Consider the following 26,870-nt stretch of genomic DNA (forward strand, 5'->3'; position numbering starts at 1 on the left):
AAGGACGGGGTCACAAGCTGTGGCTTACCTGCAAAAATGGTTCACGGAGTGAGGGTTTGGTTCACTAGAAGTAAAAAAACACTTGAATGGGTAAAGTCTTCTATCGTCAATAGGGAGATTTAGCTACAGGTTTTCCATAACGATAACGAAAGTTTGCAGGGTTTATGAGCAGTAGCCGTAGCAACCCGCCACATATTTTTATTTGGAGGAGTTATCGGCCATTCGTACCTCAGTTAAGATATCTTCCATAAAAAACAGTTCCAGATGCGCACACTCTTAAAGGTGACACGGCGGCATATTGATGTGGAACAATTAATTATGGCTGTAATATAGACTCATGAGCAAACCAAAGGGCCCATTTCTAGGCATGTTGCTGCATCATTGCCACAACTCGATCACTTTTGCTTTTCAGGGGGTATAAATGGGTATGCCAATACGGTTCCACTTTGTTCAGTCTTGGCGCTTTTTATATAGAACAACAGCCATATTCAATCGCTTATAACTTCACCACCAAAATAATATCAAAAAAGTAGTAAGATAGAAGTATAGTGATGGTGACGAACTTTAGTTCTATCCTACCAGATTTTTGATATCTATCATGGTCATGAAGTTATAAGCGATTGACTTTTCATCACTTTTGGTTACCTTTAAGAGTGGGCGTACTATAGCTATCGTAGAGTGCCAAGGTATTTTTGGTTATCGTTGTCTGTATTAGGGGAGTGGGTTATAGCAGCCTGGTCTCACTTCAACGGCGCGAGCGGACTTGGGTTGAGCACTGACGGTCTTGGTGAATCTGAGTCGCGTATTAAAAAGAAATATATTCCAAAAAGGGGAGAGGGTATTTTCGCGTTGTTATTGCCATGAACTATCACTCGGATTTGTGCCTTGCTAACACTTTGTCTTGCCGTTCCTTCTTCTCAGTGAATTTTTTTTTTTGAAACCATATACCATCATGACTTCTCACTTGATCCCGCTACCAGCTGAACACGAGGCATGGATTGACAAGTTCTTCCGCTTCCAGTTTCATGGAAGATTTTATGTTACTGAACAGCAATACCGGACATATTGGCCTCTTGTAGATGGGTTTTGGACGCACAGGAGAAAGGAGTCGCATGTGCACGGAAAATTCATAACTCATTACTATCATTGCTGTTTATCTCCACCCCGACTCCCTTCCAAGGCCGAAAAATTTCCCAGCGAAAACTCGAGTGGTAAATCACGCGTTACCTCCTATAATGTTGCCGGAACCTGTGGTATGAAGATTAAGGTTATCGAGCCTATTCAGCAAACTCAATCACCTGTAACTGGTGAGAATGCCAAATTTTGGATATTCGAACAGCAAATTAAAGCAGGGGAGGTTTTATGCATGCATAACCATACAATTGAAGCAGACTGGAAGAGAAAACGATGCACGTTTTTAATCAATATAATTAAAGATGAGCTAGCAAAGGGATACACTCCAGGGCAGGTGAAGGATCGGTTAAAAGGCGTTGGGAAAGTCGCCGGTTACGAAAGACTAGAATCTATCGGTGGTGCATTCATGAAGAGGTAAGTTGTTTATTATCCAAATCACGAGTTTACCTAACATAAAATAGAAAAGATTGCGCAAATTTGGCAAAGGGCATGCGACTAGATATACGGAAACCGGCAGTAGGAACTACAATTCATGATAACTGGGATTCAGCAACACGGTTTCTACTAGACAATGGGTATTTCTGCGAGACGTTGATGTCTACAAACATTAAAACAGAGATAGCAATAAAAGCGATGGTTTTTGCACACCCATACAAGCTCAATTTTCTGATTTTGCATGGGTATTTAACTCTGTTTGATTCAACACACAAGATAAATCTCCATAATTACAACCTATTCACGTTCATGGGTCGCGAGGAAAATGGTATCTGGGTTCCGGCAGCCAATTGTTTGGTTGAAAGTGAGAATTCTGACATTTTAGCACGCTGCATGCAGCGGATTTATGAATGGTCTGACAGACGATGGAGAATGCAGTATCCATTAACCGACAATAGTGCCATAGAAAAGGCAGCGGTGAGAAAGGCATTTGGTGGCGAAGGTTTTCTCAAGAGTCATCTTCTCTGTACAGTCCACTCCGAACGCACTCTGTCGCGTAATTTCAAAGCCGGAATCGACCAAGAATCCTTCAATTTTCTACGATACGCAATCAGATGTACGACTGAAACTCAATGCCTATCGCTCTGTAATGATGCAATCAGAGCAGCCTCGTCAGAAAGAAAGAGAGATTACATCAGGAAAGAATGGCTCGGTACACATACAGCTTGGGCAATGCACGCGAGGCAGCACTGCCAGATACTTCTTCAAAATACATCAACTAACGCGTACGAAGCATGGCACGGGCGATTAAAGAACGGAGCTGGGCTCAAGAAAGGCGAGGTTAGTACGCATGGTATTTACGGATGTATACGGACAGTACATGATTGCGCGCATGATGTTGAAAACAACATTGAATCAGCGCGTCTTGAAGCAAAAACTCGGAAAGTAACTCTTACCAAAACCTACCCGCTGCTTGCAGAATTCCCTTACTCCATACAACGGACCATCGCTATAGAGGAAAGCAAGGTGGCGACGCGAATGGAACAGGAAATGCCTCCTCCAGTCCGTGAACTAGATAGCAATACGGGTTTATTCACCTGCAACTGTCTTTTTTCACGGCGTTATAAGCTACCATGCCAACATATTTTCCATATGGATCGAGCATCCATATCTTCGCCAGACACAAATACAGGCGAGCCCGATCGCATTTTGAGGAATGAAGTTTGGCAACGTTACCTGAACAGGTTCCAGACTGGAGGGACTGCAAGCTATGAGGAATTGATTCCGGAGAATGTTGATACACCTGCTATCACAAAAGCACCTGACCCGGGTAGGACTGCAAGAGTACTGAAGCTCGGAGAAGTTAATGAGAGGATACGATCCACCTTTTATAAGTTAGAAGAAGAAGATTCTCAATTATCTATTCAGCTACTTAACGACATGGAGAAGCAACTCTCAGTTTCAATCACTGCCCGACAAGATCCGCTCCATCAAGAACACGCTGAAAAATAAGTCAAAATGGTTAGCTAAAGCTCTTTTCAACCTCCCCCAACTCAAAACTGGACTAACGGGGCAGATAAAGGTAATTCCCATCGCGTTCGCATCCAAAATTGGGCCCCTCATACATGTAGAGACACTTTCCATCATGTTCGCATCCAAAATTGGGACCCCTAGACATGTTGGGACACTTTCCATCATGTTCGCATCGAAAAATGGGTTGAGCGGGCACTTGGTAGACCTATCGGACAGTTAATCCTGCATCGAAAACCTCTGTATTCATAGTATCGGGGGGCCTGGTTAACCGAGACAAGAGTGGTGCGACATTTTCTAACCATAAATGGTAGGTGCAGGGGTTAGGTCATGCAGATGACACTTGTGGAGGCGGTTCACGTTGCTGATGCTTGTTCATGAGGAGGCTTTTGAGATGACCCTCCGAAAACACCCACCTGAGTGCGGGTTCTCAGGGGAGGGGCCAATAAATAACACATAGTAGCCTTCCTTTTCCGAGAAAAACTTCTTCTCTCCATTACAACAATTTCGATTTCTCCACGAAATTGGTATGCTGCCCTCGAGTTCTTCCCTTGATTAATTAACTATCACTTCGAATAACTGCTAATATGCCTAGCTCTTCTGTTGCTTTCTAGCCCCCGAAACCTTAAATCAACAGCAATTAACAACCTATCTACCCATCATGCTCCCTGCTCAGGTTAACCTCATATCTTTCAAATGCGACTCATTAACAATTTCCTGTTGTCCCTGGTCTAAAGAAATCAAAACCGGAGACAGTGCACCTTCTCCTCCCACGGTTGACAGCGGTACCGTCGAGAACCAGCCTCCAAAGCCGGCCAGTATGGTCTATCCACTAGTAGATATGATGTCTACGAGCTCAGCAGGTGTTGCGGCATCTAACGAAGTCTAGTTAAAGGTATATACACTTGCAGACACGCTCTCAAGCACGAGGTTTACCTCACTTTCACGCAGACTAGAAGCGGTAATATTGGTGTACGGGTCGAATTGGGAGTCTTTGAGCGTTTTTTGGAAAGGATTATAGGTCTACGGGCGTTGATTTCGGCGTGTCGTTTGTTGTAATTTCTATCTTTTGGCCGGCGCCATACACCGCCGCGCGCGCGCCTTTTCTTCTCACGACTTAATATAATTACCACAAAAAATATAAAAGAAAATACATAGTTACCCTTGATAGGATGCTGACTTTTGGCGAAGCCTGCGTTGCATGAGGTGCTTAGTCACTACCTTGGCGAGGAATATTTCTATGTAGGTACACTCGTCCGCTACATACCAGAATTGAACCACCACCCCCATAATAATCGAACTCCCCGCACGCCCGCATCAAGTGTTTTTATTTTAGTAACCATGTTCGTCGAATTAATATGGGACAAACAATTCCCGCAAATTAAAGCGGGTCTCGCACTTAGTGCGATGATACTCCAGCGCCAGCCAGAACCCATATATACACTTGAATCACCCATCACCCATCATCAAATCCACCTACGTACCACCAGGTCCGCTTCGCTATAAAGATAAAGCTGCACTTCAACGAAAGAAACTACTACGCATGTCGGGGTAAGTCTGTTGACATTGGCCGCGGTTGCAACTGTTCTCACTGTCAATGACCCCTACACCCGTAGTACATACATAATCCTTAGTCAGCCATCCATAGAGCCTCACACCGCCAAGCCCACGCCCGCGCCGCGCCACACGCGAGTGACCTCCCACGACCCACCCACACTCCACACTCCACAGCCACCACACTATACTCGCATACACACCCACACCTCTTGGTATATCACTTTGATGTCCAAGTAAAGTTGTGTGCCAGCCGTTACCAGGTTTCCACATGTGCCATCCTGCGGGATGCAGGGACAGGGATATCTGCATGTGCACATGCACGTCATCTGGACCCCTGCATGTGCGTGCGTTACTTTTCTGTGGGTGTGGGTGTGCAGGGATTAGGATGGTGCAGATGAGACAGTCCGAAAGAAGATGGGTGCACCGCAACGGTGTAGTAAGTAGATTGGATTTTACTAGATGGCCAATCATACAACAGCCCGAAAAGGAAATTAGTAGTGATATCAATAGTAGTACAGCAATCATTACCAGCTACAGACAAGACGCGCACAGCTACTACTAACCTACTAATTAACTACATAATTAATTAACTAATCAACTCCCACTCACCCATCACGCATCCACCGCAACCAACACCCTCCCCCCCTCCTCCCCACACCACTCCCACCCCCCAACCCTCACCCCAAACCCGCCCAACCACCTCTCCACCACGCCCCCCAGCACCCCCGCCTCCCCCTCCCTCTCCCCCCCCTCACACCAAAACGCCCCATCATCCACTTCCTCCACCCCCTCCTCCCCCTTCCCAGCCATCGCAGCAGCACTCCCACCAACATACCCATCCCACGCCCTCAACCCGCCCACCGCCCCCCTCAGCCGCGCAGCATCCACCGCCACACTACAGCGCAGCATATGCGTCTGCATCACCAGCTCCGGCACCGTCTCCAGCGGCAACAGCGTCTTTGTGCGCCGCCGCGACTTTGACCGCCGCGCCTGCGCCGGCGGCGGCAGGAGTACGGGGGGCTCGCCCGTCAGCGTCGTCTGCTGGGCGGGCGAGTGCAGCGCGGCCGTCGCGGCGAGGAAGCGGTTCTTGTGCGGTGAGGACTTGGGCGGGCTGGCTAGTGCAGGCTCCGGGTCGTCGGCGGGCGAGGGGTCTTGGTTGAGGCGGCGGCGCTTGGGTGCTTGTAGGGGGCGCCGGCGGTGGGGGACTTCGTCATCATCGTCGTCGTTGGTGGGGTTGTCGCGGTAGATTTTGGCGGCGGAGACGAACCCTTTCCTCACAGCCGCTGGACTCGCCTCGCCGTCCTCACCGCCCTTTCTGCGGGATCCAGAGATCCAGGAACTCATGACGCCTGTGTTCCCGTCACCGCCGTTCCTGGCCTTCCCCGCCGAGTCCCCCCTGAACCCGCCAGGTGAGCTCGCAGCGGGCGAAATCGGCGCATCTGCCCTGCTCCTGCTGCTTCTTCTGTTCCCTGGCGACACGACGACTGACGGCGGCTTAAACGGCCTCCTCAGCTGTCGCTGCGGCGAGGAGCGGGCGATTGGAGAGTTTAGCTTTGCGGTAGTCCAGGGGTTTGAGATTGTGATATCTCTCTGTGCTGTTTCTTCGTTATCTGGCTGCAGTCAGTTGTGGGGATGCTAACAGGGTGGGTTGGGGTATAGGGATTACCGGAGGCGGTGGGCTCCATGGGCTTATATGCCTCCTCCTCGCCGTCGTCATCTTCGTCGTCGGCGCCGCCGTACATGTTGAAGCCCCAGTTTGTGGACTTACGGCGCGGGGTTACAGGTACTGTTTCTGTACCCACTGCAGGGGGAAGCGCCTTCTCAACTGGCGCAATTTCACCGGACGGCCCAGCTGTAGCTTCTTCCTCCACATCTTCCACCCCCCCCATTGTCTGATCCAACTCCTCCTCCACCACAACCGCCGGCGGCAAAAGCGTCTGCACCATCTTCCCCCGCGGCGGCGAATCGACACCCACCATCCTACCACTCCCCATAACAGCGTCCATTTCTCTTGCCGCAAGCTCCTCCTCGTCTTCATCATACTCCACATCCTGCACCGCGCGCACATACGGCCTCCCACTCCTCTTCTCCTCGGGGGTCTCTGCACTCGGTGCCGGTACTGGCACTGCCTTCGGCTTCCGCGCCAGTAGCACCTCGAAGCCGTTTCGCGGCCTTTCTACGGCTTTGCCCTTGTTGGTGCTGCTGCTACTGTTATCGTCGCTCTTGAGCTCGCCGTAGAAGGCCTTCAGCATCCCCTCGACGGCCGCAAGCACGGCGCCGGCGTCATGGAACATGACGTCGTCCTTCGCCGGCTCGATGTTTGGGTCGTAGGAGCCGGGTGGGCACCGGATATTCAGATACACAAACGGGTCCGACACCCCCGGTGCCTTCAGGGCGGCTTTGAGGTACGTCTTGTAGAGACCGAGCACCTGCTTCAGTGTTCCCCGCGCGCACGACACCGCGCGGGAGTCGACATACACGAAGTTTGTGCACTGCGGCTTCTTGGCGATGACTGCTGGCGGCGCTATTGGTTTTGGGAGAAATGCTTCGAGGACGATCGGTTGTTCTGTTTCCCCCTCTGTATCTTCACCCTGTGAGGAGGGGGTGGAGACCCATTCACAGGCTGCGGCAACGTCTTTGCCGACGGCCTTCTGCACGGCTTCGGGCACGCTCTTGCTGGGTGCGTAGATGACGTCCTCGGTGCGGCCTTTGCTCCCCGGCGCGGCCAGGATTCGGAGTGAGAAGCGGCAGTGCGGGTGCGAGAGATAGTATCGCTGTAGGAGCGCTCGTAGCTTCGTAATTGATTTCGGCGCGCTTTTCAATGCATTCTACACCCACCATCAGCCACCACCACTACCACCACAACCCACCACCCCTCCCTAAACAACATACCCAAAGAAAGCACACGCACATACCTCTCTCCTCACCGGTAACCCCTTCAGAAACCCCTCGACCCTCACCGTCGTCCCCACCGCCGCCCCCACTGGCCGTCTCTCCACCACCGCTCCCGCCTTATCCACCCCACAAGCCACCGCCACCTTCTCCCCCTCCACCCGTGTCGTTATCGTCATCCCACCCGCCATCTCCGCCGCACTGGCCAGCGCCTCCCCACGGAATCCTAGAGTGCGGCAGCTCGCAATGTCCGAGAAGTCGCGGATCTTGCTGGTGCAGTGGCGGACTGCCATTGCGTCGCGGTCGGCGGGGGGGATGCCGTGGCCGTTGTCCTTGACCTGCAGGACGTCGAGCGTGTTGGCGGAGAGCTCGACGGAGAGGTGGGTGGCGTGGGCGTCGAGCGAGTTGTCGAGCAGCTCTTTGATGAGGGACGGGGGGGAGGTGAGGGCTTGGCCGGAGGTGAGGGCTCGGATGGAGGGCGCGGGGAGGAGGTGGATGGACATTGTGCGTGGTGGGTTTGGCGCGCTCTTTTGTGTGCTCTCTGTGTGCTCGCTCGTGTGGTGGTGGTGGTGGTGGTGGTGGTTTGGATTGGATTGGGGGGTTGTGGGGGTTGGGAGGGGGGATGAGGTCAGTGTGGGGAGACGCGACGCGTTGGTGTTGCACAAAGGGTATTAATTGCAACCGACACTCCAGAGTGTGGTGGGGAAACCTTGACAGAGAGTGTGCTGCGGCATTGTTCTTGCCGCGACATTGATCTTGCTTACTAACACATCCACATCCGCAATGTAATATCCCCATCCACATCTGCGGCCACGGCCACGGCTTAAGGAATAACACCTGATGCGCGGCCGCGGTGTTAGCATATATATATCCCTCTTGGATGCGTATGTGTACTCTCCTGTGGGTACAGATTATAATGCGGTTTTGTCTGGTGCAAGGCGCACTGCAATATTGCATTAATTACTTGACGCATGAGCATGATTTCATCACCCTAGCTAGGTCATGAAAATCACTTGATTTCCTTGATTAGAATTTCTCTAGAATTCTTTTAATATTTCTTTTCTCTGGTTCACCTACGTACGCGGCTCTCTCTCCCTCTCTCTACATATAATGAACTGTCGAGTCGACCAACTATTTCCTTTCCCCAAAATCTAGATCTATAGGCCAGGCCGCCAGTACTATAACTCATGTGCTTGCGCTGATTCCTCAACTTTCCTTTAATTTATTTTCTTATTTATGTTATTATGATTGTATAATTATAGATCTATGAGAATAATCGACTCTAGCTATATTATACTAGACGATCACGCACTGCAGGGGGGACGTAAATTTCTTTTTTAATTATACTAGCCACATATATTCCCAGACTCTTTTAAACCCGATGATGAGAGATCAAAACTGATCGCAGTAGAGCTTATCTACTCTAACCGTCAATTCCGAATTGCAACTGACACTTCGAATATCGCTACTCTCCACTGCAGAGCGGCATTCACAAATGCCAATTTTTGGGCGAGGTTGCGTACCAGGCTGTGAAATAGTCAAAAGGATACGTATACCAAATATATACAGTTGATTACAGTACACCATAGTACTTATCACGAGTAGCGGCCAAGTCGCGATGGCGAGGTCTCTTCTCACCTGGGAATCTCCACCGTAACGTACTTCCCAGTGCACGTACTCTAGCCGCTCAAGTATAGTAGTCTAGTTGGCCATCTCCGGTAGTTGCCTATGACCAGCTCCCAGTACTAGTACAGTTGCCAATGGCCAACTAGCTCGCAGTTGAGTGGCCAATTGGGGCCAGCTTAATTGGGGATACAGTCAATTATCAAGCTGAGTGATTGACCATGCTTCTGATCAGTCAATTAGCCATCGTTGCAGTACGTACATCCCGGATCCCCCTCTTACTTTCTAGCCCCAATTAATACCTATCATTCCCCGGTACATGTAATTACCCACCTCCCGTAGTATAATTGATCCCCTCATACTAAGTTAATCCGGGCATGCCAGTTTCATGTTCCCAATTTTTGGTGGGTAAGCTGGTTGGTGTGCAGGGTTAGGGTTCTATACCCAAATTAAGTAAAACACGATCCGATCGGGATCTTAATATTTAAATTAAAAACTTGCATTTTTATCGCGAATTTGACAAATTCATCCGTCCAAGGGATAATAAATAATAGATAATAAATACTGAGCTGCTAGACCCCGTGAAATTACATTACCTGGAGAAAATAACCTCAGCTAGAACCGCAAGCGATCTATAGTTGGCTGGCTCTTCATTTTTTTCACACACTTGTCACCTTTCGAATTCGAATTAGTTTCGACAGATACCACCGAGATCGACCGCTAGAATCATGCTTCATCTCCACATCCACCTACACCTCTGCAAGTTCGGCGAAATCTTTTGCTGCTTCGGAAGTAGAGAGGTTTTGCCCGCTAAGCTTCCGGGCCCAGAATCAAGCTCGAATGGCTCGAATACACCCATCCGGACCCAGCCTCAAAGGCAAGGTGGAATGGAACTTCCAAACATAATCCAAGCCGGTACCACCGCCGAATCTACCGCTAGTGCAGTCGCGGCCACAGCTTGAGGAACGGAGATCTTACGACCCTTTATGATGTTCGTATACATCCCTCTCGCATATATATGTCTACACATGTAGCTACATGTAGCTACTACTAGTGCCTTTTCTGACCTCTCTTAGTCTTCATTTGCTACGTCTTGGTAGATTATGATACGGTTTGGTTTGGCGCATTAGGGGGTATTAATTGCAATTGAAGATATGGTTTCAGGTGTATGGAATTGTTTGATTCTTCTTTCTTTTATTTCTTTACGTTTAGCTGGTTCTGTAATTTACAGCTCATACACTGAGACCAACGATTTCCTTCTAAAGCTAGATCTAGAGGCCAGACCGTCATATCAGTACTCCTAGTGTGAAGCCAGATATGGTAGCTATGCTCCAATAAACGCAGTACGTTCCTGTTTATTCTGCCCTCGAGTTTCTTCTCACACGCTATAGAGCCCCACCTGTTCCACTGCTAGTAGGGATAGGTAAAGAAAGAACAGTAACTATATTCAACTGAGCACACATTACCATACCTGGCTCGGTAATGGTTTCTGCAAATTTCCGTTTAACCTGGTATGTAGGTACAACTATCTCGTGCCTAGCCCGGATCACGTAATGGTGGGAGTTGTTGGTCGCCAAGCCCGCCGCTATGCATATAAGGCAAGAGGCTCTTTCGGCTATCCAATCGGCAGGATAGGCTTACAGTTTCCGGTAGAATTATTGCGAAAGTCAGAGCTAAAAGAGTGGATTTTGTTGGTCTGTGCCCAATACGCTCAACCGTCCAGTCTCGGGCTAGACGGGACTGAATCGTGCAGTCTACTTACCTTGCACTAGTCCACAGTCTGCCTGCGGTCTGACTATGGATTGCATGATTGACCCTCAGGGCTGGATTGGGGCGTTACCTAAGTCGCGTTCTTGCTAGGTTGAGGCGGCCTCAACCTAGAGCTCATAGACAATATGTATCATCACAGTCAAAGAGAACTAAATTAATACCAGAATAGTTCTATATTATATTCTTTCACCTTCATGAGGATGGAAATCTATTTAATTACCATAAACATCATAATAAACAATACCACTAAACTCTTTTAGGCGATATGCAGTCCATAGTCCTTGCAGTCCGTCCTCCCTTTGGACGGACTGGCTTGGCTGGAAAACCGCAGTCCACTACAGTCCATGCAGTCCGTTCTGACCGTCCACCGTCCTGGCTTGGCATAGTGACCACAGTTGACTGCGGTAAACTGGACGATTGGCGGAATTGCGAGTGGTCACTTCCCCGTGACCCGATAGTCCTATTGGCCCTTAAAAGATTTTTGCTACGGGCACAGACCAACGCCGGACGCAACTGCTATTGCATACACAGAAAAAACCCGCCAAGGCTATCTTTTGTATGGCATGCAATAGTGGTCGCGCCGGAAATGTAACAACGATACGAGTAGGCACCGCAAGACTGCCAAGAAAAAAAAGCAAGACTGCTGTTTTCCATTCTGAAGCCCATTTTCTAGGTATATAATAAGGTGATGGTTCCTGCTAATCTAACTAGAACCACAAACCATCTGAGCGAGCTTTCTCTGAACAGTACTTTCCAAGCCTTCCGTCTAGCTGGGCCCGTCAATCTCGTTTTGAGCTTTGGACCTACAAAGCCGCAAACCTTATATCACAATATATTATCAATCATGCTCCATATCCACTTCCACTTCTGCAAGTGCGACACTATTTTTTGCTGCTTCGGGAGCGGAGAAGCCCTACCCTCTAAGCCTCCGCCTTCAGGTCCGAGCACGCTCATTCAGACCCAACCTCAACAGCAAGGTGCAATGCGACTTTCGGTAATCCAAGATGGTACTGTGGCTGGCCGATCTACCGCCACAACCGTAGCCTAAGAATCAGTGGAGAGATATCATGACACTTGAGTTTATGATGTTAGTATGTATCTTCCTTATATATGTGTTCCTAGCCGCTACTACTCTTTCTGATCTCTCTTAGCGTTTATGTCTACAGTAGTCTTCAAATTCGGGGGGCACATATTACGATTCGGTTTTATTTGGAGCAAGATGTATTACTTTAATTGAGGGTGGAAATTCCATTCGATTTATTTTGTCAGTTTAGCTAGCTCTGTAGTTAATTCACAGCTCATAAATTAAGATCAACGAGGCCAGCACTCGTCATCATGGAATTTGTCAAATTCGCGACCTACCTAAAACAGCGTATAGCAAAAGCTCTGTTGTTAGTCATTCCAGCGCCCTCAGGACAGCTAGGTAACTCCAGCCACTTCCGGTCACTGAAGCCCATTACGTATGTATTTTGCAAACTATTATGTAAAACAAGGCTCTGCGCCCAGCGAAGTAAGCGCCTAGTGCCCAGCCTTCTTGTGATTGGCTGCGGTGAATAATTTCACGACATTATTTATCAGCCGGTTCGGACCGCATGTTGGTGCCAAGCACCTCGGGTACCGGTACGATAAGATACCCAGGATTTAATTCCAATCTTATCGCCAGCTCATTCTTAAAGTGAAAATTCCCCTGTTAAAGTGTATTTTTGTGATTATAATAAATATTGAGACCAGCCATGAAATTACCTGGAGAAAAGTGGGCTCAGGAACCGCGAACGATCTGGGATAGCTATTCACTTAATACTCACTCTTTCACATACATTACCACCGAACCCACCACAATCATGCTTCATATCCACATCCACCTCTGCAAGTGCGGTACCATCTTTTGCTGCGTCGGAAGTAGAGAGGCCCTACCCACTTATAAGCTCCCGGATCCAGCTTCAAGCTCGAACGTTAGCTCGAACGTCTCGAATACACTCATCCAGACCCAACCTCAAAGGCAAGGTGGAATGGAACTTCCAAACATAATCCGAGCTAGTATTGTGGCTAGACCACCGACACCGCCACAGTCATAGCCACACCCGCGGTTTAAGGGATGGATATATGACACGTTATGGTATTGTTAGTATCCCTCGTATATGCGTATAAGCTAGCCTGCCTTTTCTGATCTTCCTAGTGTTTATGTGTAGTCTTTGGAGTTTATGGTTTCATCGGTTTCGCGTGCATAAACTACATGTACATGTATGGTATGATTTCTTTTGACAGTTTAGCTAGCTTTAAAATATCAAGACCAACAATTTCTTTCTTTAAAGTTAGAGACCAGGCCATGCATGGCCAGTACATACAGCTAAACCTACCATAATTCCACCCCCACGGTGACCGAACTTTGCTGGAAGTATCGTAGGGATGGAATTTAGAAAGAGGTATTTGTTAGCGAAACACAGGTTCCGTTCCCTCCGAACGCTGGAGGTTTGGTAGGGATGGAATTTTCGAGAGGGTGGGATTATGATAGCTTTCTCGGTATATACATACATACTCTTGATTCCTTAAGAGCATACAAGTAGCTTTGCGCAAAAGACTTCAACTCTATTTTCCGGTAACCTGATTGGTGCAGCCGATCCTCCCATTATCCAATCCGATAATCCGAATTTAGAGCTGGAGTCTTTTGCGCGAAGGCTCTAATAGGTTGTACTCGGGTTTCTTTGCTAAGGCTGGATTTTCACGTGGTACCGCTCTCTGAAAATCCGCGATGAATAATAAGGCTGAGGTGTTAAGGGTCAGGGTTAAACAGGTAACTACTCTACATAATAACGGTCCTCAAAGTGAGGATCAAGTTAGGATCAAGATCAAGATCAAGCGTGCTCTGCAACCAATGAGAGCTTTGATTTTTGGAGTCAACTTTGAGTACCCTAACTGTAGTAGCAACGAGATCAAATCAAATTTCCAGGGTAAGGGTTGTCCACACACAAATTTTGGCGAGGAATGAAATTTGATTTTGATCCTAAGTTTTGATCCGACTTTTTTCAGGATCAAAAGCTCAACCAAGATCAAATTGAATTTAGCCGGTCGGCCAATCACAACAACCATCTTTACTTGATTTTGATCTTGATCCTGACTTGATCCACACTTTGAGGACCGTTAATAGCTGCGGTCAGCTAAAAACCGTCGCCTCTTTAGCGAGTAAGTGGGGGCCAGTTGACTAGCCATGTCAAGATTCCCCCCAGCCGGAACAGAGCTAACTATATACAGCTAGCGCGTTTACCGGGCGTCACTCCGTCCAATGGGGAGACGTTAAATGTCATCGCATTTCGTCAAGTTCATACTGAATCACTCGACAAAACACAGCCAGCCCCCAATGCCAAGTCCTCACTTGGCAAGGATCAGCGTCAGATAATTGTATAGCCCGGGTTCGGCACGTCTCGACTTTTGATATGCATAATGACCTTTCCTAAACGGGAAGGGACATGCAGATCTTCCATAAACGAGAAGGGGTCAAGAAGATCTTTCCTAAACGGAAAGTGAATTAAACTTCCCACTAAAGTGCATTTTTATTAGTATAATAAGAAAGAGCACTGTGAGAAATCCTAGGAAAGATTTTCGCTCAACGGCGCCCTCCTAGACTTTAATATATTCCTAGACTCATCATCTTTTGAATTTCGATAGATACCACCAAACCCACCACAACCATGCTTCATGTCCACTTCCATCTCTGCAGGTGTGGCGCTATCTTTGTTGCTACGGAAGTGGAGCGACCCCCGCCCCGAACACACACACAGTTCAAACGTATCCCTCCAGACTCAGCAGCCTCCCAGGCAAGAGGGAATGAAACTTCCAGAAATCCTATCTACTACTTCTGAGAGTACATCTGCAGCTCCTATTCCAGCAACATTTTAAGAAACCAAGAAGGAGTATTTTATGACTTTTATGACGTTAGTTTTTCTCTTATCCATAACTCCGCTAATTGTATTCGTTTCCTTTTCTAATCCCTCTCAGTTTTTGGTCTTCGAATCTGAGGGTACGTACGGATTATCGACGCAGTTATAGTTTGGAATACTCTATGTTATTTGCAGTCGCGCTTGGGCTTTTTCTTTTGTTCTTCTATCTCTATATATATTATGGCTCAATTAAAAGCAATTTGTTCTGTTGGAATGGCCTAAATAGGAATTACTTTTTCTATTCGTTCGTCCGTCTAGTACTAGTGCTAATTAGTCTGATTATTAAGCAGCACACGAGGCGTTGTTGGCTGCTTATTAAGCAGCACACGAGGCGTTGTTGGCTGCTTATGAAGTACGTGAATCGTTGGAAGGCACCTACATGTATGTACTTGTGCTTTAGTACCATGGCAATGTATGATCATTATCTCTCAGTCGCAAGTCCATCTTTGTACCGCATGGATATAGATACACTTGCGGTAAGCCATTATAATTACCGCACCGCTCTTTGGGTGTCATATTAAATACCAAATGATTTTAGAGCCTTGCGGGATCTGGAAGCCGGTAGACATTAATTCTGTACGTAGGTAAACATGCAGGATGACAGCATGCAGCGGTGATAGTTCGATTCGCTTTTAGCCTTGGCAAAATTAAAAGCTGACAGATTCACCACCTCTCACTCGCATTTCATGCCGCCTCAGTGGAATCCACGAATCACAATACCCGCGCTTCGCCTCCCGCTAGGCTGATAAAATCCGGCACCTTTGATCCTATCATTAATTGGGTGCCAAGCCTCTCTGCTGGCTTATTTCATGTTCAATGTGGCATCCAGCGAGCGGTAACGGTTTCCCCCGCGAGGTGTCGTTCCCATTCCTGACAGACCATTCCAGCGGGGTGATATTCGATTCAATTAATTCATTAAGTACATACAGTAAGTACCTATGGGTCCCTTCCCGCTAATATTCTTTCTAGAGGATGCGTTGTTAATTACTACATGTACCTATTATCAACATTTAGAAAGGCACGTATTTCAATTCAGCCAAACAGCTTAAGAGATTTAGTTTGCAAATAAGAATAACAACTCTGATGTATTTTGTGCAGATGACATAAAGGTAGGGTTAGGGGCCGAGTCCCTGCAGTTTGGTGCGACCATCTCGCTTACTAATGGTCATCTAAGATCACTCGATCATTTTTCGTCACTCGTTTTCCCGCTTCATGCATCTGCCAACAGCCCAAGCCCCCCCCCCCCCCCCCTTTTTTTTTTTTTTTTTGTTTAATTCATAACAGCCCAAGCCCTTGTATTTCTCCGCCATATGATTTTAACTTTTTCTTTTCAAAAATAAGGCGAAACGGAAACGGTCGTTTAGGAGATTTGTTCGTTTATGTGCAAGTGAGTGATGTAAGTGATGTTAGTATTCCCATGCCAACACTGTTTACACGTATCTCACCACTTCACTGCTGGTAGAAACGCTTTGATAGGACATTATACAAAGTGGAACATAATAGATTTTGATTCACAATTTTGATGTACCGTCGCGAAGATACATGTATCATACCTAACCCTCGACGCACATACCCATGCTCGAGCAAACCGCATACCTCTCCCCATCCCCATCCCCACCGGTACCCTCAATCAGGCGCAAAACCACCAACCGCGCTTACGTCCAGCCTAACCAGATCCATGTAACCTACACCTCGTGATATCCTTTTTCCCCCGACTGTAAATGTGTGTGAAGACATGTCTCCCCGATTCCCGGGTTTGGGATATATTCAACCACGCTTCAAGTTCTGGTCATCTACGTATCCGTATGTAAATATAGCTCTCCACCAATGCATCGAATTTTATTTCCTAAAAATATCTACACGTAATTCAAAGCGCGAGATATTCACCCCCTCCCGTAATTCACAATCCCCAACTCCCCAATCCGCATCGCGCTCAAAACCAAAACCGCCTACTTACAGAGGGTGATGATTGGCCGCTTACGAGAGCTTGGAAACGAGGCTCCAAACGTTGTGATAGGTCATTGACTGTACACGATAACCATTCCAGAAACACAGTCCAGCCCCTGCACAGAGCGAGTACAAGCGAAACGCTGTAATCGTTGACACATGTGATAGAATCCATATTCCGCGCCCGTTTCTTATGTCACGACTACATATACAGAGTATACCATAAATAGCCCGACTGACTCATTTCACTAGCTCCGGAATAGTGGTTTACAGTACTAGTACTATCGTCGACAGAAACTTTTACAGATCGCCTATACGCCTATATATACGTATACGTACATGTAGCTAGTAACGTAACCACCGCGCAAAGCCAAACCGTCGCCGTTTCTCTCAACACCGCTTGATCCTCCGGTGAATTATCACATGCCAAAACCCTCTCCCTGGTGTTGTAAGAACCTTCCTATCCCCCCTCATGCGCAAAGCTAGTTTCTTAGACTAGATTACATCTCCGCGGGTTGTCGCAACATTACCCACAACCCAATTCACACACCCCTCTCCGGAGATGTGGCCAGTTACGTAAACCACCATAAACTCCGAAACGTTTCAACCCCCCCCCCCCCGGGGGGCCCAAACGCGAAAAGAGAAGAAGAAAATGACTCCGTGGCCCTCTTCAATCGCGAATGTAAACTACAAAAAGGTACTGTGGCGCAATTATAATCACAGGCTATCACTCGACTATCACATGCAATTATGGCGCCCGTAAAAATCACTATCTTCTCATTCCCATCTAAGTGTATAAATGTCCAGATGAAGTAGTCACGTTGCCCCGCTCTCTTTGTGGGAAGACATGGTTGTTTTGAAATTAGGTAACTACAATATACGTGGTTGTTCCGAGGGGGGGTAACCTACGATTGATGCGTGTGGTTAGCGTGCACCCGAGGGAATGGTTAAGGTTATCTACTAAGAGATAGATCTACGCAAATCGCGATCGACCTATGGTTCATCGTGAGATTTGATTTCCTTCCCTTTCCTTTCCTTTCTTTCTTTCTTTCTTTTTTTTTTGATGTATACATATGGATTTTTTTCTTTTCGTTTGGTATTTGGGAGTATAGTTCCTCGCGTGTAGTAGCTTCTCGATTGTGTCTTTAATTTCGTTTGTCTGTTGCACGTAACTCCCGCCTAACCCATCGATCACGTCCATCGAATCCCTCACGATGATGTATTCATTCTGACTAGCACTAGATACATCCGTAAGGTCTTGGCTCTTGTTTAAAAGCCCTTTTTCTCCATTCGGGTTTTTCTTCTCCACACTTGTTACTGATTTTTATATATGATTCAAACATTAACATTTATTTATTCTGTCTCCCTACCCTCTTGCCTTCCACATATATCTACCCACCATCACAGATTCTTTGAACATACACCTTGCTTCGTACACCTTTCACTCTCTCACAACCTCTTCAAACACTTCTCGAGTTACTTGCACCCACGTTTCGTCACTGCGAAATCCCGATTCCAAACCATGCATTCAAAACTCACCTTCACGATATACACTCAGGCTACCTCTTCTGCCCTCGAAACCCCACCATCTTCTCCGTGGTCACACATTGTCAAATCGGAGCCCGAATCCGATTGGATAGCCGAAGCTGCCGAATACTACCAACGAAAGTTCGACAAATCGATGCAGGAACCCTCATCCCCGGTTCCTCCCAAACTTTCTCGTGTTCCTAAGCGTGATCCTCCCCGAAAATGTTCCAAGATTAAATCCGCTTCTACCATTCGTGCTACACCTGCGCCAGTGTGGCCAGATCTCGAGCCTGAGCGTGATTGGGAACAGGTTGCCGCTGAGTACTACCACCGAAAATACCACATGGGTCTTATGGTGTCCCCAAAATCGGAAACACCAAAAAAATCGATAAAGAAGGTGATAATATCCTTCTGCAAATCTATTCCGGGTCGCCGAGAAATCCCGAAAATCGGCTTGTCAAAATCCAGGGTTCAATCCCGAAAAGCCGATCCCGAATCCGATGAGATTCCAATTCTCGGGCCCGAGTCCGAGTCCGGCGATGATGCTTTTGATGTCGCCGATGAGATATGAGATCTATGCCGTGTCCGAGCCTTGGTGCCCGGAGTTGACCCCGTCTCGGGGGTGGCAAGATATTTGGTTTTTGGTTTTGGTTTCTTTCTGTTTTTTTGTTTTTTGTTTGTTTGTTTGTTTAAATCATGTATTGATTTTCTTGAACGATGGAGTTTTTGGTGCAAATGCTTTGTTTTTGGATATGCAAATATATCAATAGTTTATTTTTTGAGGAAACATATTCTTTGCCATTGAGTGTGTGATGTGTCTTATTTGTGCCGATAATAAGAGCAGGGCCTTGTGATATCTGTATCGTGAATAATCAAAAGTCTGATCCTGCTCTGTTGGTCAAAAATCTTCAAGTGGCGAAGAATCATTGCGAAGATAGTCTTGACACTTGGTAAAAAACTGGTGAGTCAATTCCGATTTCTCAGGGACCGAATCTTTTCTAGTCGTAGTCTCTCCGAGCGCGGTGAAATTCGTGTCAGTGACTCTAGGATAGACCGGGTAAAATCTTAGGCAACGGAAGAAAGTACAGTAGACTCATTATAAGGATAGCAATCAGCGGTCCCGAAATACCTTTTTACCCGTACCTCCTTTCTTATAGTGATACTCGCCTAATAAGAATATAGTCAATCAAGATTTTCGATCCCGACCGTATCCTTGTATGGAGAGGCGACTGTAGTGTAAATTTCCATCGGATAATCATATCAATCTTCAAGTTGATATAAGCCGTTCTGGTTGGTAAAGAGGGAGCCATGTGAACCTTTGTGGATACCCGGGGTGAGTAGGGTCACCACCGGTGTTATTAAAGTAGGCACTCTAGTAGCGTTAAGCAGCTCAGGAAAAACTTCATAAAGCCAGAAACATTCTGTTTTATAGGCCATAGTAGATTTGTTGTTTTTTCATTATATTTTGCCACTCAATTGGAGCCGTATTCAGTTCCCTGCGTTGAATATAGGCCGGGATAGTCCCCTCGATTTGTATCTTTCAACTTACTTTCAAATCAAGGCGGAGGTTGAAGCATAGCTGCTCTTTGATAGCCCATTTGGCTAGAGGTTAAATCAGAATGAAAACTCAGAGTGATATTCGGCCCATGAACCAAGCTTCATATTTGTATAAACGCGCAGCCGGCTGTTGACAGACATCTAACCCGCTCCTGCTAGCAGTGGTTAGCCAAGAAGTATTAGAAGTTTCATGTTGCAGTGAAACGAAATTCTGTACCATTGGGTTGGGATATATCATCATAGATAATCACTCGATAATCTTGGCGGGGTCATTCCTGTTTGATTTTTCCGTCAAACCAAACTTTGTTTCGTGACTGCTGCCACCTTTCGCTTTCATTTGATAATCTCGGTTATCATGGTTGTAAAGAGTCTGTCATCGCTGTTCCTAATGATGCTCCCGGGTGCTCTTACTAGTACTACCATTGTGGCTGCTGCCTCTCACCAAACTGATGGTGATGGGAATGGTACCGCAAAGGAGGCGGTGGGGTCAGTAAAGAAAGTGATGAGTAGACGGAGATATATGTGATGGTTTCATTGTGATGGTAATGTGTATGCAGGTGATGATGGTGGTGATTGTGGTGATGAAAGCGGTGATGGTGATGGGAAGAGATCGGTGATGAGAGAGGTGATTTATATATGCCTCGCCTCAACTATGTACACTTGGCGGATCCACAAACGCCAGGTAACTTGAGTATGAGCCAGGACACATGTGACGGTAGGTCAAGGCGAAACTTTTTTCCGTTGCGGCCCGGCCCATGGCCAGCAAACTCTATTTCCAGTCTCGTTCCCGACGACCCCAGACAGAATGTACCGATACGGCAATGTACCAGTGCGGCGCATTCTGGGTACGAGACTAGGTTTTCCTCTACGGCAAATTGTTAGCCCCGATGGCCTCGGGCCCAGACCATGTCCATACACGACTAAGCTTGATATTCGTCACCGTATCCAGTATTTATGGAGTTTCCACTCTCTTACAATCCATCTCCTACGATCTTTCTGAACCCTAGATGTATTACAGCTGACATCGCGCCCCTCCACCAAAACCTACTGCGCAACAGAGCACCAGCAGCAGTACTATCCTCATCAGTGGCCTATACGTATCAGGTAGCAGCAACGGTAGCACCATGGCGAGATAAAACCGCTAGCTCCAATGGCCGTACTGATGAACTTTAATGGCGATAGTCTCTAAGACGACAGCCTGACATGCAGCGCCTGCGTGTGCTATGTTTGGCAGCAATGACAGCAGAACCGGTAGAAAAGACGACGATAGAACGATATCATTTATGGTGGCAGCGACATCATCTCGAACCATAATATGAACCTAGGTCAAAACTCCTTATCATATTAGATAAAACTCACGGGGTAGACAGGGGCGTAATGCTTTCTTTATTAATCCGATCTAATCATATACCTAGGCCTGGTTGTACTCGGGTTCTAAAATAAATACATGACAATTTCCGATAGCAGTAGATATAGGGACTATGACCACAAAAGTACCCGGCTCGGGTCCTCGGGCCAGTATCGACCGGCCTGCCAGCCTCCCGAAGAGTCTTTGGATTGCACCACGTACCGTCACTACATATTGGCCTCTAGCCGAGTCTTTAACCACAGAGAGCTCCAATCGAAAGCAATAAAACGCGAGGTGGAGATAGGTGCTAGGTGTCGCCTTCCAGATTCCGAGGATTCTGAGGGAAGAAAGTGAGTTACTCGATGGGAAAGAAGTAAATTCAACGATTAAACCGCACGTTTCTACTAATAAAAATTGAATTCTATATTTTGAATCAACGAGTGGCGATAGCTATGATAAATGAGTTAACCACCCAACAGTGTAACTATCGAGTGATATCTCATGATTTAGTGGCAAAACAGCGTCGTTCTGCTGATACAAGGGCACAGTTCAAACGTCTATATTAACCTCTCTGGTAACCAGTCGGAAGTATTCAAACACCATACTGATATATTTCAACACACCTGGGCATCTACATCCACAACCACACTCTATCCAGCCAACCAGCCAGCGTCAAACCACCACAGCTCCATAAAAGCTACACCACCTCGCTTCACAACGTCTACAGCATTAAGCCCCCCAAAAGTATATTCACCAGCACCTAAACACAAAGCACAACTTTAATACAAGCATAAATACCACCATGGCCATCACCCCCCCCCCCCCCCCGGGGGGAACATATTTCTTCGCCCCAGCCAAGTAACCATGTACCTCGCCGCCCAAGAGCGGCAACATAACCAACTTTGTCATGAAGAGGCAAGGATACATGTATGATTATACAGCTAGGGTCGGACAGCTAGGATGGGACACGTAATCGAGTGATACGAGAAGTAATATAACTTACGGCCGCTGATGGGTGACACCCAAGGGGAAAGAAATGTGTTACGGGTCCTGGTTGTGGAGTGAGGTACCCCCTGACCTGGATATAGGCCTTGCGCCTACAATTCTGTTCTATCCAAGGGAATCGTGACCTGCTATTACTGTGTTCGGCTAATGGTTACTGTTGTGTTGAGCGAGCATTCAAATAGATCCCAAATGCATGCAGTAAATAAAATGCCATGTAGTAAACAGAAATGCACTACGATAATAAGGGACCCCAAATTTTCTCAAACAGTTTTTTCATACTAGATATAATATTACACTAAAGAAATCTCCTCTTCAACCCATGATACGGTCTTTTTTTCGTCCAACACTAGCTTCATCCATCTAAACTCACACACACACGCACACACAGAATGCACAATCATAAATAATTGTCAAGAAGAAATTTAAGATATTATGTAAACTTTAGGAAAGAGAAAGGAAAGAGATGACCGCTCCAAAAAGAGAAAAGAAATTCCCAACCAACCAAACCACAAACTGAACCCAGACGCGAACTTAAATACATACATTTCCCCCCATCCTAGGCCCACAATGAGGAAAAACATGGAGACCGTGAAACTGACGTAAGGTTCTTTTTCACACAACACAGACTTATTCTTTTCCTTAGATACTGATAGGATCCAAATTGTACTTTTGGTGAACGAATATCGAAGAAATCGGACGGCAAAAGTAGAAAATTCATTCCAAAAGTATACCCAGGGAAATGATAAGGAAAGTATATTACACAATCTATGAAGCGAAAAGCTGAGCAAGACCGAAGTGCTGCTCAACATTGTAGGCACCAGGTGCCTTCCAGTAGTCATCAGTGAAGGTGAAGTATGCGACACGTCCAGGCATAGCGGCAACCATGGCGGTGACGGCAGTGGCTTGTTCAGCGACACCAGGGACGGCGAGACCGTTAGCCTCACCGGATGAGGGCCAACCGCACTCAAGGACCCAAGCCTTCTTTCCAGAGCAGACCGCTATATTAACAGTTAGTATATATTCGTTCAAAGTTGGAATGCGAGATTATACGACTTACCCTCAGTGAGAGCGACCTGGCTGGACAAGAAAGTACCAGCGTCAGAGGCAGCGGTACCAGCGTTGAAGAAGGGGTGGATGTTAACACCAATAACATCCATAGCAGAGCAAAGGTCGGAAGCACCGTAAGACTGGAGGATGTTCAAGGGCTCAGTGGTAGTAACAGGGCCAGAGTAACCAGCGTTCTTAAATTCGGAGGCGACGCTGGTCATGTAGCCGGCCAGTTCGGATGCGGAACAGTACCCGTTGAAGACAGCCTCGTTACCAACGACCACCAAGACAATCATGTCCCACTTGCCCCAGGCGATGATATCCTTAACCTGGTCGGCACCAGTGGAGCCACAGCCAGCCTTGAGGAAAATACCAAGAATCAATCCAAGGCCGTGCTTCTCAGCAGAGCCACCAACATTCTCGAGACCGGAGCAGTCGGTGGAGTAGATACGGATGTTCTGGAATCCCTTGGAGGCAATTGAAGCAATGTCGGTCTCGACTTCATCAGCGGTCTTGCATCCACCGCCGTTGGCGTATGGAGAGTAAGTAATGGCCCAGAGACCGCCGTTGGAGGTAATCTCACCGACGGCGGAAGACACGGCAGGGGCGGCGGAAGAAACAGAGGTCGAAGGGATAACAGTAGCGACAACGCTGGAGACACTTGAAACGATGGAGTCAGCGGGGGCAGTAGTTGAGCCGGTGGTGGAAGTTGGGACCGCAGGGGCAGCAGTGGTGGTAGGAACAACGGCAACGGCAGTGCTGGTGGCATCAGAAGTAGGAGCGGCGGTGAAGAGCGGGCAAGTGACAACCTGAGAAGTGACAGTGATGGTGGTGACAACCTCAGGCTGGACGTAGGTTCCAGGAGCGTAGGCGGTTGGTACTGGGTACTCGACAGTGGTTGGTGCAGGGACATCAGTAGTGGTAGCGCCAATGGTGTAAGTACCAGCAGTCGGGCAGATGTAGGTGGTGGTGTAGATCTTGCTGGTAGTAACGCCATCATCAACCTCAACAGTGGCAAGCGGGCAGACAACAGTGGTTGAAGTCTCGACGATGGTGGTAACACCACCGTAGGTCTGCTGACCGGCGGGGAGCGAAGTGGTCTCAGGGACACAGACAACTTCGGTGCTTGTCAATGTCACTGTGGTGGCTGGGATGGTGTAGATACCGGGGGTAGCAATGGTGGTCACCTGCTGGGTTGGGACAGGTCCAGCTGGAGTAGTGGCAGGTCCAGCTGGAGTAGTGGCAGGAGCTGAAGCAACATCAGAGACTGACGAGACTGCATCCACCTCTGACGAGTAAGTAGTGATGGTAGTCAAAGACGTTGAGGTCTCGGTGTGTGTGACGGTGCTGGAGATAGTTGTGGTAAGCTCATCAGTGGGGGCAACACCAGATGGAGCCCCGACAGCTGGGACACCAGTTGATGTACCGGTTGAAGGAACACCAGTTGAAGGAGCACCAGATGGAGCACCGACGGCTGGGACACCAGTTGATGTACCGGTTGAAGGAACACCAGTTGAAGGAGCACCAGATGGAGCACCGACGGCTGGGACACCAGTGGATGAGCCATATGAAGGAACACCAGCAGCGCCCGAGGAAGCAACACCCTCGCCAGTTCCAGGGACACCGGAGCCAGGGACACCTGAACCTTCAGCTGGGGGAATTGAGTATGTAGCATCAACTTCGCCAATGGGGACAACGGTCTTTACTGCCTGGACAGTAGTGGTGGCATCGGAGACGATAGTCGGCTCAGGGGTGACTATTGAAACATAATGTTAGACACATATGAACCCCACATGTGCACAATCCCACGATCTTCATGGGATAATACGCAGATCTTAAAACATGGGGGAAACACTCACGAGTGACCTCAACTAAGTATGAGGTGACATAGGTAGAGCAAACACACTCATCCGGAACGACTTCAGGAACAATCTCGCGGGGTGCCAAATCGACATGGGCAGCATGGGCGTGGCGGCGGTGGGAGTGTCCTCGTGCAGACACACTGCCTAGGAGGGCAGTCGCCGCAATGGCAACAAGACTGTATCTCATGATGATGATTTAAAAACTAAATAATCGGGAAAAAAGAAATAATTCTTTAACCGTCGATCAACAAAAGTTGGGTTTGATATAGAATGCTGTAGTTGTGAGTCGCAAAAGAAAGGAATGCCCGCTAAAAGAGTGAAGCGGTTGTGTACGTGAAGATAGGAATACGCAAAGTTGCCTGGAACGAAGGTTGCCTTGTGCGTGGTGAAGGAGAGAGAGAAAGGAAGGGGAAGATGGAGGTCAACGGGCTGCATATTAAGGGAAGTGCCAATCAAGCCCAGCCCAATCGCACCCCTCCAAAAAGGGGGTGAACATGTACCTGACTGTTGGACGACTTTGGCCTCAATGTGTAAGTTGAGTAACTGACGCCCGGGGTCGTCGCAGGCTGAGGCTGCATGGATAATCAATCTAATGAGATGGATGAACCCAGAGAACTTTCCTGTTCCTGATGGTCGTCTCATCCAAAGATGGCAAAGTCGATCATTTCACAGTACACTGACCTGCCCGCTGCTGGCTGCTACTGAGAACGAATTCAATTTCGACAAGACGGGACAGACACGTTTCTGTCTGAGTTCTATTGTTCGCCGACACCGCCCACTTTCTGCCCAGTATTTTTCCTTCGCGAAGTAGAAAACGGGCAAGTGGGCGACTAATGCTCGGAATTGAAAAAGCTGCGACCAGGGGCAAAAAGGAAATGAGCGCAGCAAACAAGGGTGTTAGGTAGGCTAGCCCTCCAATGGGAAGAACGAGCTGCCGATTCCGTTGTTATTGGCGGCTGCAGTGTTGTTGACCATCCATGCTGACCCCCTTCCTGCAAGGTACCTACTCTACCTTGGCTGCAACAACCATCCAAGACAGCAGCCTATCAGATCTTAGACCTCGTTCCAGGGCCCAGGACCCTTCAAAGTCAGCATCTTGAGCTCTCGAGGGGGTCCAGGAGCGACGACAGCAGCAGATAGAGCAGACTCCAGATATTGAAAGGTCATAAATCTTCTGTCGCGAAGCGCTGGCAGAGTACGTCACGCTGCTGTGTCGCTGCTGTGGTCGCAGCGACGATTGTACGTAGGCTTAGGAGATTTGGTCCGCTGAATTACATAGACTTGTTTGGACGGTTTATTCAACTATTTGGCATCTTGAGGTGACAACAACGTTTGGCTTACTTCAGCTTGCGAGAGCTCCTCAATTGATTTGAATATATCGTGGCCTTGGCCTCGGTCTGCTGTAGCGGTCCCATCCTATCCCATCCCAAGCCCCAAAATAAAGCTGATCTGTTCTAGGGATTCGGATCCACGAAACCCCCAAATAATTGCTTGACCAAAACCTTAACAGCCTGTTGTTATTGATGGTCCCGACCTGGCTGTACGACATCAGGATCAGGGTGCTCTTTGGAAATTTTGGAGGCGTGTTTCAAGAACAATAATAACGGCTCCGCCCATTATCTGCAACCCCAGTGCGGGGACATCCATGGCCACCCCCTGTGGAAGTACCTAGTACAGTGGTCAATAATACCTATGTCCTCT

General features: G+C 47.8%; 7 protein-coding genes across 7 annotated transcripts; 5 read left to right on the plus strand and 2 right to left on the minus strand.

Moving 5' to 3' along the window:
• Window positions 1-952: 952 nt before the first annotated feature.
• On the plus strand, window positions 953-3,081 carry H6S33_001347 (uncharacterized protein; the record flags this gene model as incomplete). The annotated part of the gene is made up of 2 exons (XM_044832715.1): window positions 953-1,548; window positions 1,596-3,081. The coding sequence occupies 2 exons, from the start codon at window positions 953-955 to the stop codon at window positions 3,079-3,081; spliced, it is 2,082 nt and encodes a 693-aa protein (XP_044694314.1).
• A 6-nt stretch (window positions 3,082-3,087) lies between these two features.
• On the plus strand, window positions 3,088-4,135 carry H6S33_001348 (uncharacterized protein; the record flags this gene model as incomplete). The annotated part of the gene is made up of 7 exons (XM_044832716.1): window positions 3,088-3,090; window positions 3,152-3,301; window positions 3,563-3,626; window positions 3,695-3,775; window positions 3,856-3,917; window positions 3,989-4,060; window positions 4,121-4,135. The coding sequence occupies 7 exons, from the start codon at window positions 3,088-3,090 to the stop codon at window positions 4,133-4,135; spliced, it is 447 nt and encodes a 148-aa protein (XP_044694315.1).
• A 1,133-nt stretch (window positions 4,136-5,268) lies between these two features.
• H6S33_001349 (uncharacterized protein) lies at window positions 5,269-8,051 on the minus strand (the record flags this gene model as incomplete). Its single annotated transcript, XM_044832717.1, has 3 exons — window positions 5,269-6,266; window positions 6,323-7,484; window positions 7,572-8,051. The coding sequence occupies 3 exons, from the start codon at window positions 8,049-8,051 to the stop codon at window positions 5,269-5,271; spliced, it is 2,640 nt and encodes an 879-aa protein (XP_044694316.1).
• A 1,848-nt stretch (window positions 8,052-9,899) lies between these two features.
• H6S33_001350 (uncharacterized protein) lies at window positions 9,900-10,133 on the plus strand (the record flags this gene model as incomplete). Its single annotated transcript, XM_044832718.1, has 1 exon — window positions 9,900-10,133. One exon carries the CDS (start codon window positions 9,900-9,902, stop codon window positions 10,131-10,133), a length of 234 nt encoding a protein of 77 aa, XP_044694317.1.
• A 1,652-nt stretch (window positions 10,134-11,785) lies between these two features.
• Window positions 11,786-12,110, plus strand: H6S33_001351 (uncharacterized protein; the record flags this gene model as incomplete). The annotated part of the gene is made up of 3 exons (XM_044832719.1): window positions 11,786-11,935; window positions 11,997-12,032; window positions 12,093-12,110. The coding sequence occupies 3 exons, from the start codon at window positions 11,786-11,788 to the stop codon at window positions 12,108-12,110; spliced, it is 204 nt and encodes a 67-aa protein (XP_044694318.1).
• A 6,235-nt stretch (window positions 12,111-18,345) lies between these two features.
• H6S33_001352 (uncharacterized protein) lies at window positions 18,346-18,921 on the plus strand (the record flags this gene model as incomplete). Its single annotated transcript, XM_044832720.1, has 1 exon — window positions 18,346-18,921. The coding sequence occupies one exon, from the start codon at window positions 18,346-18,348 to the stop codon at window positions 18,919-18,921; it is 576 nt and encodes a 191-aa protein (XP_044694319.1).
• Window positions 18,922-23,025: 4,104 nt separating this feature from the next.
• On the minus strand, window positions 23,026-25,356 carry H6S33_001353 (uncharacterized protein; the record flags this gene model as incomplete). Its single annotated transcript, XM_044832721.1, has 3 exons — window positions 23,026-23,258; window positions 23,318-25,063; window positions 25,167-25,356. 3 exons carry the CDS (start codon window positions 25,354-25,356, stop codon window positions 23,026-23,028), a joined length of 2,169 nt encoding a protein of 722 aa, XP_044694320.1.
• Window positions 25,357-26,870: the final 1,514 nt, after the last annotated feature.

Source organism: Morchella sextelata, assembly GCF_020137385.1.
Source record: "Morchella sextelata strain SCLS chromosome Unknown scls_10, whole genome shotgun sequence".
In the NCBI taxonomy this organism is placed as follows: Eukaryota; Fungi; Ascomycota; class Pezizomycetes; order Pezizales; family Morchellaceae; genus Morchella; species Morchella sextelata.